Genomic DNA, 14,431 nt, shown 5'->3' on the forward strand with positions numbered 1-14,431 from the left:
TAGGGAAACATCTCAGATGACATTTCAGTGACCACCCAGTGCTGCTGAACTGTCTGAATATAGCCTGTGACGAGGAGTACCACACTCCAGGGTGAAAATTGAGGGAGGAAATTGAACTGTTAAACATTTTCAGTAGAGTCATAGCCCATTCTGTGTTTTTTGTTTCTGTTTTTCCCCCCTCAAAACAGGACATAGGCTTCAGCCTTTAGGACATGGTTCCCAGGGTGGCCAGATGGGCAGTGGAGGGGATGGTGAGCGCTGGGGCTCCGACAGAGGTCCCCAGGGAAGCCTCAATGAGCAGATTGCAGTAGTGCTGATGCGGCTGCAGGAGGACATGCAGAATGTCCTGCAGAGGCTGCATATGCTGGAGGCTGTTGCAGCATCACAGGTACTATTCTTTGGAGTTACTTGATCACCTTTTACTAAATGTCTTTGGATATTTGTGTGCTTTTTCAGATTAAAATTTCAGACAATATTTTCTTAAACTGTAAAGACATTTCAGTTATATTCTGTAGCTGAGTCCAAGTGAAAATTTCCTATTGGTACTTACTCTCAGGAGCACAATTCAGGACTCTGGTACATGTGAGCAAAACCATGCATTTTCACCTAGAAATTAACCATATGTTATTTCACTGATTCTGATCAGACTAATCTTAGCCATAGTTACTGATACACATTACACAGTTTCTATATGGAGACTCCGTAGTTAATGTTAGTAGTACATGATCCCAGAGAATTCAGAGTATTTTCAGAGAAAGTGAGAAATTATCTTCATCTTTCAGATGGTAGATGTTTGCAGGCAGAACTTCAGATTCCATTTTTCAGTTAGCAAAAGACTTGATTGTTCATAGCTTTCTTTCCTCGTGAAGTAATCCAGCTTTATTGGAATTGTACATCATGTCCTCATGCAGCCAATAGAGCTCTTAAGCAAGTGTGGATGTGGATTGATACAGTGTTTCTTTTTCCTTCTGTTTCAATAGAAATACTGTATTCTTCGGGAGAATAGAACATATTGTGAATATAGTTGAACCAGCAACCTGAAAATGTTTGGTTTTGTTTGACTTGCTGATATATTTCGATCTCCATGAGAATGAGCAAGCTGTACAAGCACTATCCTATGGGATGCACATGTTCCAAATCTAAGGCAGCCATGGAAAAGGACTTATTAAAACTATAATTTTGCTGCATCACAGATACTCAAGAATCTAATGTTTGGTTAAATACAGATTGATTTTCTTTCTTTGCCTGAGCAATGTGTGAAGAAAGAGTAAAAGATTCTTCCCCAGCAGTTCATGCTGTGCTTGCTGTCCTTATGTAAGGAGAAGCAGAAGCTTCTGTTTCACGCTCTACATAAATTAAGAAAGACCTAGAAAACCAGCTGCTTTGCTTCTGTGGTAGCACCACAACAGTGTATGGGAATAGTCTTGGAAAGTTTCTTGTACTTCCATTTTCAGGATTGCCTGGAAGACATGGAACAGAGTATTCTCTTTCCTTTACGGTGTTAGACATGGCTGTAGCTGTAGCCTAGGGCAAACTAAAACAGTGCTTTTGACCTTAGTATAGACTGGTGTTGAGACATGCAGTCATCCAAATTAAGCTGCTGGGATTTCTGCTCTGGGTTGGAACTGGGACTAGACCAGAGTTGAGAAAGTTGTAATGACAAATTGGGCAGGGGAGCCTTCAAAAGCTGTAAAAGAGGTCCAGTAGGAGACACTGATTAATTTTCTAAGACACAGAGATGTGATAAAATTACTATAAAGAGTAGTGGAAACATGAGAGGTAAGTTAGCAGCAATGTGGGATCGCATGGGGGTGGTTCTGTGCATTAAACTGTGATATATACAGATTGCAAAGCCATCACAAGATGAAAAACCTCATATTCTTGTTTTGTGAAGCAGAAGAATTTTAATTGCAATTTCCTTTTTTATACTTACCAGCATTTGTTTGTATTTAAAGGCAAAACCTGCAACACTACAGTCAAACTACCAGCCCGCCTCCTCTGTCAAGGTAAAATACTGTTTTTATGATCTGTAAAAAGTGTGAACTGTGAAAAAAGATGAGTTTTTTATCTCTAGCTCTTGGTACATGCTTTTTGTATTGTCTCTTCCTTGACTAGGAGATAAAAAATAATCTGTCTAAGGAAATTACTTGATAGAGTAATCTTTTCTTCTTGTCTTACTATTATTTTCTGCTTTGGTACTATAGCATTTGAAGTGATGGAAATACACAGGTGGTATTCAATATGTGCACATAGATGGCTGACTGGAATTTTTTTCTATTTTCCTTAGAAACCATCATGGTGGCCCTTTGAAATTTCTCCTGGTATTTTAGCTTTTGCTATTGTATGGCCATTTATTGCCCAGTGGTTGGTACATGTGTATCTCCAAAGAAAGCGAAGGTAAAGAAGTGCATTCAATAGAACACATACACTGTGTGTCACTTGTTTAAACCAATAGGTAGTATTACCATGTTATTTAGACAGGACATAAAATTCTTTGCCTTCCAAGTTTGTCAATATAAGAAAGTATTGGTTAATTTGCCTTTATATGTAATATGCTTTATATGTGGCAATTTATGTTTAAATCTGTGAAATGGGATGCTGGATGAATAATTTCGAGCATACACAAGTGGAGTGAGGCTGGATAGCTTGGAAGCATCTCCATGATCCTCTCACTTCTCATATCCTCTTGAGCTATTTTCGCTGCTTCTAGACTCCCTATTCCCCTTGTGCCATGAGAATTGTTTTCCTATCACATCCTTTGTAGAGTGCCATCTGTCACCTATATTTACAATCTACTAGCACCTTACTATTATATTTTTGTAACATCTACCTTGACTTCCTTCAGCTGAAGGACAGTTGTACTCTGGTCTTGCCTTTTCTTAGCTCTTTAAGCATCAGATCAAGTGAGTGTTGTCTAGTTGCTGTCTGCTTACTTCAGCCTCATACCTGATTTTGTTAGCTTAGTATGCTCTTGGCTTTTACATTTTTTTCCTCTGTCAGTCTGCAGAGAGTTTGCATGTGTGTGGATCCTGGGAGAATTAGCTGAATTTGTTCTAGCTTTTTAATGTTTGCTAGTTTTTATGGTATAGTTTTGTCTCCTGTGGTAAACCACAGGAACAGAGTGGTTGAGGTTGAAAGGGGGCTCTGCAGGTCATCTGGTCCAACATCCCTGCTTAGCCAGTTGCCAGTTGCCCAGGACTGTGTACAGGTAGGTTTTGAATAGCTCCAAGGAGGGAGGCTCCACCACCTCCCTGGGCAACCTGTGCCAGTGTTTCTCTCTCCTCAGAAATGCTCCAGTCCTTTAATGTGGCCCTTTGTTGGACTCTCTCCAGCTTGTCCATGTCTCTCATGTAGCCAGAAGCAGACAGAGCACTCCAAGTGTGGCCTCTCCAGTGCTGAGTAGAGAGGAAGGATCACCTCCCTCACCCTGTTGGAAGGGATAATGCAGCCCATAAAACCATGGGCCTTTGCTGCAAAGGCACATTGCTGGCTCATGTTTACATGGGGTCCACCAGCATGCCCAGATCCTTTTATTGTCTAGCTGCCTCCCAGCTGGGCAGGCCCCAGCACATACTGGTGGCTGGAGTTGTTTCTCCAAGCAGTGCTGGGCTCAGCACTTCCCCTTGTTGTACTCCATGAGGTTCCTGTCAGGCCATTTTTCCAGCCAGTTGTGGTCCCTCTGGATGGCAGCACCAGCCTCTGGTGTATCAGCCACTCCCAGTTTTAATCTGCAGTTTTGCTGAGGATGCACTCTGCCCCATCATCCAGGCCATTGTTAAAGGTGTTAAACAGGACTGGCCCCAGTGGGGACCCCTGGCATTCACCACTAATTACTGGCATCCAACTACACTCCTGTCGCTGATCACCACTCTTTGGGCCCAGCCCATGGCTTTGTAAACAACACAGCACCCACAAAGGCTGCAAATCTGCCAGGGAGTTCCCCAGGCTCAGAGCTGTCAGCAGCAGCAGCACTGGTGTTGCTGCACTGTGATGAAACCAGAGATTGCACTACTAAGGCTTTCAGGCAGTTACACACATTTTGCTTATTCTTTGCACTAGCAAGTGGAAATTTCCCCTTGTCAGCAAGGACAAAGTTGGGTTTTTATAAAACAAAACATTTTTTTTAGTATTTTACGTGAAGCTTCTATGAACTTCAGTGTTCTGGTAATTGCTCTTGCATGGCTGTGTTTTCTCTCTCTCTCTGAACAGTGCTGTTCTTGAAAACCTTTTTTGATCATCTGTTCTGATCTCTGTAGCACTCTCAATCCAAGCACTCTCAATCCAGTCACAGGTTCAGTCAGAAATCAGTTTTTAGAAAAGCATCCTTTCCAGCAATTTTTCTAGTATTTTCTCATAGTGATTCAGAGCTTTGATGAATAAATACATGGTACACTATTAAAAAAAAAAAAAAAAAGCCCTAGGGTATATTACTGTGTCCTGCAGCCATAGGGAGGAGGAGAGAAGATCCAGCAGGCAGGAATTGTGCAGCAAGATTGATTTATTTAATTATTTTACAAACTCTTGACTTTTTTCTTCATAGTCTAATTGGACAAAGGATCAGCCACCCCTTGGGGTGATTGGCTAAAATCCTAAAACATCCATTGTCAAAATAGTTTTCTACTATACCATAAACAAGACTTTTCAAGGCTGCAGGTGTTTCATTGTTTACATAACTCTGCTGCCTCTTCTGTGAGAGAGAAAAGTCTCTCACGGGCTTAGAAAACAGCAAGAAAATCCTTGCTAGCAGCATTTTTGTATCCACAGTACACTACTTTTAGTTTGGATTTGTCTAGCTTCAGTTTTCATCCATTAGATTTTCCTGTATCTTTATGTCGCTGACAAAGAGCTTGTGATGTGTTTTTCCATGGGTACTTTTTTGCTATCACCAGGTCATCTCATAATCTCTTGCTTAAACAAAACAAATGGAGCAACTGGAATCTCATTTTAAAATTGTTTTCCAGTCTTAGGATGATTCTTGTGCCTCTTTCCCAAACACTTCAGTTTTCCAACATTCTTTTTGAGTTCTGGACACCAGTATTTGTACCAGTGGTAAAACCAGTGCCAGTGTGAAACACAGAAATATAGCCCCATGTTTTGTTTACTCATTCATGGATTGTTTTGAGATGAACTTCAAGAACAGAAACAACTAAAGAATCTTCTGTGTTCTTCAGCTTTTCTGTCTGTTTCTGAAGAAGTCTACTCATAGCCAGAATTTAAGGACTATGTGCTTCTGCAGCACGTTTCTGCCTGGAGTTCTAGCTCCTTTAGCAATGCGTAGGAAGCTGATCAAGTACACTCAGTGAGAAAATGGAATTGCAAAATGAGTCTTGCTCTCCTGTCCCGTGGCCAGTTTCAGTTTGTGCTCGGTTAAGGTGTGCAAGCTCTTAGGCAACAGCTGTTCACAGTGCCTGCACTGACCGTGTCTGTACTTTTTGTTTTAAACTACATGAACTGTCCCTGCAGCAGAAACCATGAGTCTCTGCTACCATGCAAACTTCTCTCATGCTGCAGCTGTGGAGCCGTGAATTCTAAACTCTTTTGCACAGTGAAGCAAATTCCGTGTAACGGGTGGAGGGACAGCCTTCTGTAACCAAGAGCTTTGTGTTTAGCTCTTGTCCCTGGACAAAGGTAGCTCAGCTCCCTCTGAACTCCCCACTCTACAGCATCTCTTAACCTGTCCCCTCTTCCTTTATGGGAAACTTAATGCTGAAAATCTGGGTATTCATACTGGGGCCTTCACTGAAGAAGGCTTGAAAACCTGAGTCCTGAGGGCCCTAAACCCAGATAGAAATATATTTTTATAATAATAAAAGTTGTCTAGATTCAGGGCATGATTTTAGAACCCTCTAACTGTAAATTTTTTGAAGTCCTGGGGAAAACAGCTCTTAAGTGCTGCTCTGCTGAGCCAGCACACATGGGGTCAGGGATTGTTCTGAGGAATTCCATCTGCAGTTCCAAATTCTTAGTGAATTTTCTACTCCTTGGTGTAAGAGGGCAAATTTTCAGGTATCTTGAAGCTGTGTTGTGTTTTATTGAAATGGAGACCTTTCACATGTGACCTTAATTGACTGGTTTGTTTAGACAAATGAAAAATCATGTCATATTTGAAGGTATATTAAACTAACTTATTTGTTTCCTCTTCTAGAAAACTGAACTGAGAATTCGTGACTATGCTTAAGGACTTCTAGAAGATGGCCCTGGAAAGCAAAGGAAGTATGAATTCTCATAGAATCTCAGAATTTGGGATGATCTTCCTTATATTACAGTAATATTTTGTACTACCTTTGAGCTAAACGTTTAAGGACTAATATTATTGAAACTTGAATGATTCACAGCTCCTAGGTTACAAATAAATTTAATAATTCCATCCTCAAAACCATATGAACAATAATTATTTTGGAATGTGCTTGTGGATAGGGCTTCAGTAATTACTGGCCTTGCTGATGTCAGTTGATGAAGAGAATAACATCTTTGTAAAAGAGTAAGTCAAAAACATGTAAAGCTGTCACCTTAACATTGAAATAATTTTACAGTCCCAAGATCCCTGCCTGTTTTTCCATAGGGTTACATATTACCAGGTGAAAGCTCTAATAAAGCATAAATTCAATGCATTATAAGCTGTTGGAAAAATACAATATTGCTCTGAGGAATTCAACTTGTTATTTTTGCTGCTAAATCAGTGTGGGGCAATTTCCATATATATTGGTCTGAAATGAAGTTGAATCCTTCACTTATCCTGTAAAATTGTAAAGGAGATTTGGGAATTTGTATATATCCTGAAAGTTAGAGCCATTAATAACGGGGACTGTCAAATACAAGTTTGGAAACAGCGTGTGGTACAAGGGATCCATGCAAAGAGGCTGCACCTTATCTTTTTAACTTTCATAATTGTATTCTTGTTGACAACAGCTTATTTTAACTGAAATGCATAGTTTAGGCACAAGGTGCTTTAAAATGAGATGAAAACTAGCTCTGTAAGTCTAGCTCTAAGCCTCTAAAGAGCTCAGTGCTGTAAGAAAACTGTAAGTTTTCTGTTGGCAGTTTACGTTAAAATAAATTAAGATTTAATCTGTTGTGGATTTTCGCCAAGTCACATCATGAAACATATCAATTCTGGTATGTCTCTCTTATCCTTCTACTTCCGATCAAAAAAACCTTTTCAGCTAATTTTGGAGCTGATTTTTTTTCCCCCCAGAGTATTTATTAACCCATATACAGATAGAGGAACAACATCGTGAAATTTGCTTGACTAAAGCATGCTTTACACTTAATTTTAAAATAAATTATAAGGTGTCTAAATCTCTGGAAAATGCAAATGCACTAAAATTAGATTTGACAGAAAACTTACAGTTTGCTATGAAGAATTGTATCACAACATAATCCATGGTTAAGCTCTGAATCTTCAGAAATTTCACCACTATTGATGTGCTTTCATTTTCCACCTGGACTACATCCTATAAATAATTTTTAAGGAAAGTTTTTTTGGTCCTTCCTGAAAATTTTTTATAGTTTGGAAAACATTTTTCATACAAGCTACACTGTATAAAAATGTAATCACAGAATTTAATGTTGGTTTTACCAGAGAAATTTTAATCTTGTTTTTTAGTTACGTGCAGATTTTTTTAGTTACTTTTCCCCTCTTCTGGTTTTCTTATTGTAAAGCTGAATTAAAAAATAAAATAGTTGTAAGCTCTTTCAAGACTTCTGTAACAAGCAGATGGTTTCATGTGCCAGAGATGAGTTTTGGCATGAGATGTACTGAAAACTCAGGTTTGAACAAAGCTTATCCTGGAAGGGAAGTTCCGCTGGGACCTGAAGCCATTGTGCCTGAGCTTAAAATCCTTAAAGTGATTGATTTCTTATCATAAGGGATAGAAATCACACAGGAAGGATGCTTGAGCTTGAAGGTCACATGAAAACCCCAGCCTCCTGAAGCAGCATGTCTTCTGCCAGGACAAAACACCCTGGAGTGCCTCCCCAGCTCAGAACGGTGTCACCTGTAGGAGTCCAGCTCTTAGAGAGGGGACAGACATTCCCAAAGGTACCTAATTGTTAATTTCCCCCTGAAATAAATATAGGCTTGTACTATTCTTGTTATTTATTGATGTTTCAATAAATCACTCCCTTAATATTTTGTATTTTATCTTGAACTTAATATTTACTAAATGCTCTACATCAGATGCTGTGACTGTACAGAAGAGCCTGGTGGCTGTACCATGAAGAATCAGTCTCAACCTGAAAGTTGTAATACAAAACAACATCACTTGAGTAACAATTCACTTGTAACTCAGAACTGGGCCTATCTCAAACTCACCATAATTTGAACAGGTTCCTATTTAGCTGGTATTTCAGCCTAAAGGTAAGGAAAACTGATTTTTATTTTTTTTAATCATTTGCCCAGGTGCAAAGAGACACAGCTTTGATGTGGAGGCAGTAATAGAAGCAGATGGCTGGAGGTCAGACCTGGGTTACATAGTTTCAGCCTGTGCTCTCCTCAGGAGGGCTGGGAGCCAAAGCCCTTCTGCAATAGCGCTGGAAAAGGCCAAACCCAGCCCAAACCTCCACTTGTGAAGCAAACATCAGGCTGGTTTCCTGCAGCAAGTCAAACTTCACCTGAAAGGCAGAAGTTTGCTCTGTATCAAACCAGATTAGAGACATTGCACCCCCTCAGAGCTGCTCAGCTGAGAGCATGGAAGCAGCGCCAGGTCTGTGTGTGTGCATGGTGCGGTTGTTCCATCCTCAGGGCTCTGTTTCTTCTGTTCTGGTGCTGTGGCAGCACAGCAAGTGCTGAGGAGATGGAGCCATCTTTTCTTGACTCATTCTAGTTATGCAGAGGAGGAGACTCCCACCCTGCACCAGTTACAGGCCCGCTCAGGACTCTGCTCTGCTGCCATTAAGTACACAAATGTAGCTGGTACTAAAGATTGCAGGCAGAGGCTAGCAAGTTATGAACTAACTGAAGGACATACACTGTATGAGAAAGTAGTAGGTATTTCCTTACTTAAAATCACTGTCTTTGCTGAGGTAGTGGGATGCAGTCAGGGTTTCTTTGTGTAAAAATCCATCTGCCCCACTCCCAGCACGGGCAAAAGTACCACAGCTTAAAGAAAAACAATATGCAGAAGCAGCAGCACAACTACACTATTTTATTTTATATATTTACACGAAAGTAAAGTAAATTTTGAAGAGTGAATTTTGAAGTAAGTCTGAAGTGAACTTTTGGAGAATGGAGTATAGAGGAAAAGAATGTATTTTATTGCCAGAGTAACCATGGGTAAATCTGATCATGCTGAAACTAGAACCTCTGAGCTTGACAACACATGGCAGCACTTCAGCACCTTGGCCCCCAAATATTGCCCCGTGTGTGCAGGGGAGCCCAACAGCACATGAGGGCTGGGAATAACTGTCCAACACTGCTGCTTCTGTATAACAAAGTGCTACACTGATCTCTACAGTAGTTTTTAGATGGACTGTACTAATGGCCGATAAACTGTCTCCCAAGATAACCTGGTAGCTACAGAATTTATATGTAGGTTTTGCACATAAAGTTTATGCCTTCAGGGAGCACCATGTAACAGCTGGAGTACTTGTCAAGTGGTACTCCACAGCTCCTACGGATCACAAACTTTTGCCAGCCTACACAATTATTTGTAGACCATTACTAATGAGAAGAAACTTTAAATCTCTTCCAGCTACTATATTACACCTTTTAAACTTTTACCTGTAGTTTCAAGTCAAGCAACAAGTGGGGCAAAACCAGTGGGATTAAGAGTTGACAAGGAATTCCACGTTGAACAATAAAGCTAGGATTCACCTTTTTATAAAAGATAAACCCCACCAACCAAAACAGCCCACAACAAACAAAACCACATTGGGGAGGCCAGTGGGCCTGCTGGACAAGGAACAAAAGGAGTCCTACAGTGAGATAAGTCCTAGGTTCCTTTCCAGCTTATGGTGGCTCAAAAGCTTCCCCCCAGAATGCTCTGTTCTGTTATGTTAATGTACCCCAGTTCTGCTCCCCTGGTTGGCTCCATTGGCCACCACAACCCTTGTTACCTGATACACCCTCAGAGTTTCTCGATTAGTTCCCTTACCCTGGACCCCCCATTGCTCTGCCCCAGGACTTCTCTGAAACCTTGCACGAGTGTGGATGCATTAAATCTCTCCTGTAGAACCCTATGCGAAAACTCTTCCTGCTCATTCATCGTCAGACTGTTTTAGCTGGCTGTCTGTTGTGTGTGCGTGCAAGTGTGCTGGCTGCACCAAGAGGCTTCCTTGGAGGCACTTTTGGGAAGGTCATGGCATGTTACCATCTAATAGAACTGCGACAATTGGCGCCCAAACAGGGACTTCTTCAGAACACCCCTAAAAGTGTCTCTAGCAGCCTGCGCTGCTGGAAGTTCATGTTTGGCACAGCTGCTTCACCGAAGAGGAAGATTACAGGGTCAGTCAGAAGTGGCGAAACAGCTTGCCCAGAAGGTGTGGGGATGCTGCCAGGGCCCCCAGGCGCACCTTGGTGCGGGCCACCAGGACACAGCCACTGTGCATTCCTCCGCAGGACCCCACCGCCTCCAGCAGGCTGTCCAGCGAGTGCTCCTTCAGCGTTTCAGCAGCAAGTAAGTGATAGCCTTCAGCTCCTGCTACAGAAGCAGCAGCAGTGCCCACGCCTCCTGTCCCCCACAACTCCGGGAAGCTGCTGTTGACCACACTGTACAGGCAGTGGCAGCGCTTTCTTGTTCCCCCAGGCCCTCTAGCAGCAGCTGGGGGAGGACGGCAGCGGGAGGAGGCTGTGTTGCCCAGCTGCCGCTCCAAGAAGAGGCAGCAGGTCACAGTCCAGCTGGGGGCGCGGAGCCGGCCCCACGCCACTCCACCAGGAGGTCCCCGTGTGGTGCCGCCTCAGCTGCTGCTCCTCCATCTCCCGCCGCAGCAAACTGCACACGACCGCAGAAAGGGCCCCTGAGAGTTTTCTTTGACCCCAGAGTTTCGTGAGAGAGATATTAAGTCACTTTTCTCTCTTTTCCTTTTATTATTTTTCTCTCTGCTGTTTAGAAGATGGGAGATGGGAGCTAAACTGAGCCACTCCCAGCAGGACATTTATATCCAAATCAACTCAGTTCTTTTGTTCAGGGAAATTGCTGTTTTTCAAGGGGGGAGCTGAAGCATTTTGTTCACTGGCTGTGTAAACATTTTCCTTGCATTTCACGGGACTCACTCCTTTCTAAAGACTTTTGGGATCAAGTTAGGACAAAGTTGGGCGTTCTACAAGCAAGAGGGGACTTAGTGGTGGGAAAGTTTTATCCTTTATTTGCAATGATTGTTAAATGCGTTAAAGGCATTGAGGAGTGTTCAGGAAATGTTATCCCCAGTTTAAAAACCCCCTCACCATGTTTCTCTCCCCCTGTTCCCAATCCCCTTTCCCTGCCTTGGAGGGGATCGAGGGATGGATCTCGCCCAAGGGCGCTGGGCTGCTGCCATCTTCCTGGCACTTCCCCTTCCCAGGATGGCACCAGTCCTGCTGTCCCGGCTCTTCTCCAAATCTCCCACCTATACCCACTTTCCAAGCTATGTTCCAACATGGCGCCAGCCATGTGGTGCAGGCTATTTCGCAATCTTGTAACCTCCCCTCCCGCCCTCTCCTGTACATGTCATCACGCACGACATGTCCCCCAACCCCACTGCCACCCCTGGCCGGCCCCTCCCCACCAGCTCCCGAACTCCTGAACCTGAAAGTGGGAGCAGCACCAGCCCCCACCGGGCCACGGTGGCGGAGCCGCACAGCCCACTGTGTTGCACACTGGGATAACCCCTCCTCCTTCTCCTGAGAGGGAGACAGCAACCTCTCAGATGCTGAAGATTATTGGGCAAAAATAAAGAAAAAAGTGGCAAGGGGGGGGGATTGGGAATTGGCAAACAGGACTGAGGTTAAAGCAGCTCCAGTTCACTATGATAGAGGGAGGAGGAACCCGAGGTGGGAGGCAATCCCTTATGAACAGTTGAAAGAGTTATGCAAGGCCACGAAAGATTATGGGCGGGGGTTGCCCTACTTTGAAAACTTGCTCCAAGTCACTCTCTCCGTCTCACCCTAGTGCCCCAAGATATTAAAAACATTATGTCACATCTCCTCTCTCCCACGGAATATATGCTGTGGGAAAGGACATGGAAAAGACAATTAAGACAGCTTCTACAGACTTATCAAAGAGACCGTACTAGGGCTCATTTGACAGCCAAGCATCTGAGCGGAGAAAGTGACTTTGAGCGCCCCCAGACCAGGCCCAAATCATCCCCAAGGATGTCCTAGGAGACATAAAAAGAGTAGTAGAGGCAGCGCTTCTCCAGGTCCCAGATGATGCCACTTCCACCCTGAACTTTTCAGATGTTAGGTAAGGCACAGAAGAGACTTTTACTAAATTTATTGATCGTCTAAACAGTTCTGTTGAGAGGCAAGTCGAGAATGCAGAAGCCCGCAAAGAGATTTTGCATAGTTTGGCAATCACCAACTCAAATTCAGAGTGTAAGAAAATTTTAAGGGCCCTCCCTTTTGACTTTAAGCCTACAATAGACCAAATGATCGAAGCCTGTGCCAAACTGACATCCACTGAACACATAATAGCAACAGTGGTCTCAAGAGGGGTGGCTGAAGCCTTAGTGGCATCATCAAGGGATAAGCAGAGGTGTTTTAACTGTAGAAAGCCTGGACATTTTATAAAAGACCGCCTAAAACACCGTGTAGCCAAAGACTCTCACCGACCGGGAGGGTGCCCACACCACCAGCAGCAGCATTTGAGAAACAGATATTTTGCAATCTCACGACCTCCCTCCGCCCTCTCCTGTACACGTCATCACGCACAATGCATCCCCCATCGCCGCTGCCGCCCCTGGCCAGCCCCTCCCCACCGGCTCCCTCACTCCCAAACCCAAAAGTGGGAGCGGCGCCAGCCCGGTGGGAGAGGCCAGTGCCCAGCCCCAGTGTAGGCAGAGCGCGGGGTGGCCTTAGCTACACCTTTTCGGGAGCAGTGTTTCCCTCACTCCACACAAGAGAGAAGGCCATAGATACCATCTGACACTTCCTCCTGGTGTTTGCCACCCTGGGCATCCCTGCAAGCCCAAGGTAGCTTCCAGGAAAGAACATCAAGCCTTACACCGGCCCAGCAAACACTACCCCCATGGACACAACCCCACCAGAAACCAACAACAACCTAAAGACCAAAGAAATGCAGCCCGGAGACAGTGCAAATCTCCATTACAGACACCAACCTGCCATCCCGTCACCAGAACTTTAACCACGACATCAACCAGGTGTCGACTATTATGGTGCCTCCTTAAGTCTTTCCCAAATTGCCTTCATTATTGTAATCCCTACCCCCTTCATCCTCCTGTTGCTTTCCCACCAGCTAATACTCCCTACCTCCACCCCTCTGCTTTGCCCTTCCCGCACCCACGCTCCCCAATACCCCTATTGGGATGCTTTCTGTTGCATTGCATTCCCCTTTTATTTACTCCTTGTTACCCCTTCCTCAGCCACGTAACCCCATACCCCTGTCACCTTACTACCACCCCCTTTTTCCCAGGCTTTTAATTAATAAAGAAAGGGAAATGCAAAGAGGGAGAGAAAGGAAGGCCCCCCTCCTGAAACTTTGCAAATTTTTTTTTAACAATCTTGTTTGAAAACCCCTACAGAAGCAGCTACCCGAGCCCCTACCCGCACCCAACACCATGATGCCTAGCACCTGCCTCACCACTTTCTTCTGGATGCTCTTGGCAACATTGGCCATGGATGCTTGGTTGGTAGTGAAGCCCAAAGAGAACATACAGCGAAAGCATCCATGCCAGCATCCAAAAGATGAAATACTTAATCATAGACTTGAAGAAAGAAAAACCACCTCAGTGGTTTGAGGGCTTGCTGGGAGACTGGGGACTCACGAGGTGCTTAGCTGCCCTGTTGAAAGTTGTGATATGGATTGTTTTAATAATTTTAGTTGTTTGTGTGTGTTCAGTTGCTTAAAACTTTTGCTGTTGAGATCCCTAGGAAAAGCCCTTTCAATTAATATAGAAGGGGTGTAGTGAAGGCCGGTGGGTCTGCTAGACAAGGAACAAAAGGAGTCCTACAGTGAGATAAGTCCTAGGTTCCTTTCCAGCTTATGGTGGCTCAAAAGCTTCCCCCCAGAATGCTCTGTTCTGTTCTGTTAATGTACCCCAGTTCTGCTCCCCTGGTTGGCTCCATTGGCCACCACAACCCTTGTTACCTGATACACCCTCAGAGTTTCTCGATTAGTTCCCTTACCCTGGACCCCCATTGCTCTGCCCCAGGACTTCTCTGAAACCTTGCACGAGTGCGGATGCATTAAATCTCTCCTGTAGAACCCTATGCGAAAACTCTTCCTGCTCATTCATCGTCAGACTGTTTTAGCTGGCTGTCTGTTGTGTGTGCGTG

At 43.9% G+C, this 14,431-nt stretch overlaps 1 protein-coding gene across 3 annotated transcripts in view; it reads left to right on the top strand.

Moving 5' to 3' along the window:
- ACBD5 (acyl-CoA binding domain containing 5) overlaps nt 1-8,143 on the top strand; it is a 29,857-nt gene extending 21,714 nt beyond the window's left edge. For 2 of the 3 annotated variants that reach the window (XM_017741422.1, XM_008639259.2), the window contains 4 exons: nt 189-388; nt 1,956-2,006; nt 2,288-2,397; nt 6,146-8,143. In XM_017741422.1, the coding sequence (XP_017596911.1) occupies nt 189-388; nt 1,956-2,006; nt 2,288-2,397; nt 6,146-6,158 (374 nt within the window). In that variant the 3' untranslated portion in view covers nt 6,159-8,143. The remainder of the gene's footprint in view (nt 1-188; nt 389-1,955; nt 2,007-2,287; nt 2,398-6,145) is intronic. The other variant, XM_017741423.1, reaches the window with a different exon arrangement.
- Nucleotides 8,144-14,431: the final 6,288 nt, after the last annotated feature.

Source organism: Corvus brachyrhynchos, unplaced genomic scaffold (genome assembly GCF_000691975.1).
Source record: "Corvus brachyrhynchos isolate BGI_N302 unplaced genomic scaffold, ASM69197v1 scaffold167, whole genome shotgun sequence".
NCBI classification, from domain to species: domain Eukaryota; kingdom Metazoa; phylum Chordata; class Aves; order Passeriformes; family Corvidae; genus Corvus; species Corvus brachyrhynchos.